At 30.9% G+C, this 2,243-nt stretch overlaps 1 protein-coding gene across 1 annotated transcript; it reads right to left on the reverse strand.

Moving 5' to 3' along the window:
• Positions 1-361: 361 nt before the first annotated feature.
• On the reverse strand, positions 362-889 carry LOC132799260 (gamma-terpinene synthase, chloroplastic-like). Its single transcript, XM_060820018.1, has 2 exons — positions 615-889; positions 362-496 (listed from the first exon to the last, which is right to left on the reverse strand). Exons 1-2 carry the CDS (start codon positions 882-884, stop codon positions 413-415), a joined length of 354 nt encoding a protein of 117 aa, XP_060676001.1. The 5' UTR covers positions 885-889; the 3' UTR covers positions 362-412.
• Positions 890-2,243: the final 1,354 nt, after the last annotated feature.

Raw genomic sequence — 2,243 nt, forward strand, 5'->3', positions numbered from 1 at the left:
CCCGAAACTTGATCAGAAATCAAAATCTCCGAGGATACTGAATTCTTAACAATCTTAAATGGATACAAAAACCCTAAATTAAGATCAAAAGCCCTTAATATTAACCCTAATAGCATTTAGGGCTAGAAGAAGAGAAGAAACAGAGGAGGAAGACTTACTCGATACCCTAGCAGCGCAAAGTTAAAAAAACGTAAAAGTAAAACATTTTTTTTTCTTCCTTTTTATAAAACCAAAAATAGAGTAAATATCTTTTTTTTTTTTTCAATTTCCTAATAAAATTTAAATATCAAACCTCTTAGGATAAAAACTCTATTTTTTTTTCCTTTTAAAAAAAAAAAAAATATATATATATATATATTACCCGTATATTACAATCCAAGCTTCTGCAACATATCGATGAGCTCCAATTGAGCTAAAGGATCAGCGGATTCGTCCTCAGAAGCATCAGTCTCACTTCCTCCTTCAGCTGATTTGCACGTCTGCCATATGATTCTTCCTGTTTATTTACAATTAATATTATCACCCAAAATCATCATAATTAAAATTAAAAGCAAAAAAAAAAAAAAAAAAATAGTACTACTGACTGAAAGTAATTAATATAAAATAATTTATACCACGTATTCGTTCCTTAATGACTGAATGTAATCAAACTTCCAAATGGTGGGTTTATACTCTGCAGACCACCGAGGAATACTAATGGTGTTTGGTTCAAAAGAAGTGGTAGTTGTGGTGTTGGTGTTTTTCTCTGCATGAACAACAAGTCGTCTTGATTTTGAAAGTGAGATATTAGGAGACAGCATATTAGATGGTTGTAATAACCTGGTACTGAAACTAGTGCTGCACGTTGTCATAGGGAGGGAAAATCCAAAATGTTGATGAGCCATTTTGAGTTTCCAGAGACCTTCTGCCTTGTTCTTCTATTATTATTATTATTTTCTTCGGTTTAAATGCATGATAAGCCTATATATAGAATGACACTTGCCTTTTGTACACATCCCAGGGTCTGATCTTTCTAAAATTTTAAGTTTGTCCACCACTTAAAAAAAAAAAAAAAGAAATCAAAACTTTACTATACAAGTTTTTGTTTATTTATTTATTTTTTATGAAATAACTTGTAAACGCTGATTAATATCACATTGTTTTTTTGGTTTTTATTGATTCATCGATTTTTTTATTGAGTTTTTATTGATTCATCTATTTTGTTAGATTATATCAGTTTAATTATAGTAGAAATAACAAATCTAGTTATTCCAAATAAACAAATAACTTGCATGACCGAACAAAGAAGTTTGGTAGTCGTCAAATAACAATAAAGAGAACAAAATTCTGACCATACGCACATCTAGCTGGGCGCAAAAATCTTAATGCAATTTTCATTTAAACATAAATTTTAATACAAGCACGACTTAGTTAACAAGTTTGGTAGTCGGCAATATGAACATAAAGAGAACAAAATTCTATCATGCAAGTTTGGTAGCAGTCGTTTTTCCTGAGAGTTGTTGCTTTAATTAATTTTTGTCATTTAGAAATGTTAATTGCGATAAAAAATAATAACACATATACACATTCATGTGACGATGGTACGAGTAGCTAACTAGTTATTTGATAATTTATTCAGTCTTCTCACTTCGGCCATATATTTTCTCCCTAATCTATACTTACATAATCTATAGCTTTTTGAAGTAGTTTAGTTTAATTAGGTGTTGGATTAAAAATTTATTTTTTGGAATTTTTGGGGCCCTGTTATATATATTCTGTGCAATATATATTTATGCTTTTGGGATTTTCGGCTATATTGAGTTTTTAACCGCTCTATTTGCTCACCTTTTAACTAATTTTTTCAATAAAATTTTTGCCTTTCTTTGTCTTTAAGTTTTTTCTATCAAGGATTTTCCACGTAAATCTGTGTGTGATTTGTTTTTTTATTCTCATTTTTCTATTGCTATTGTTTTTGTCATATTTTCGTAACATGAACTGATCTGGAAGTCCTGATTTCAACAGATAATATGATTGGTCCATTGAAAACTACTGATTGTGGCACTTATAAGAAGTTCTCCATCATTCTGTCCCTTGCAAAGCTTAATTTTTCACCGAGCCCACTGTATCATCCACCACCTTGATAAGGATGCATGTGAGATGAGCAGCTGTCAAACAGATGAGCAGTTGTCAACAGAAACACAGCTAACGGAGAAGGATGCATGTAAGATCAGTAGCTGTCAAATAGAGGAGCAACTGTCAAATAG

Source organism: Ziziphus jujuba, chromosome 8 (genome assembly GCF_031755915.1).
Source record: "Ziziphus jujuba cultivar Dongzao chromosome 8, ASM3175591v1".
NCBI classification, from domain to species: domain Eukaryota; kingdom Viridiplantae; phylum Streptophyta; class Magnoliopsida; order Rosales; family Rhamnaceae; genus Ziziphus; species Ziziphus jujuba.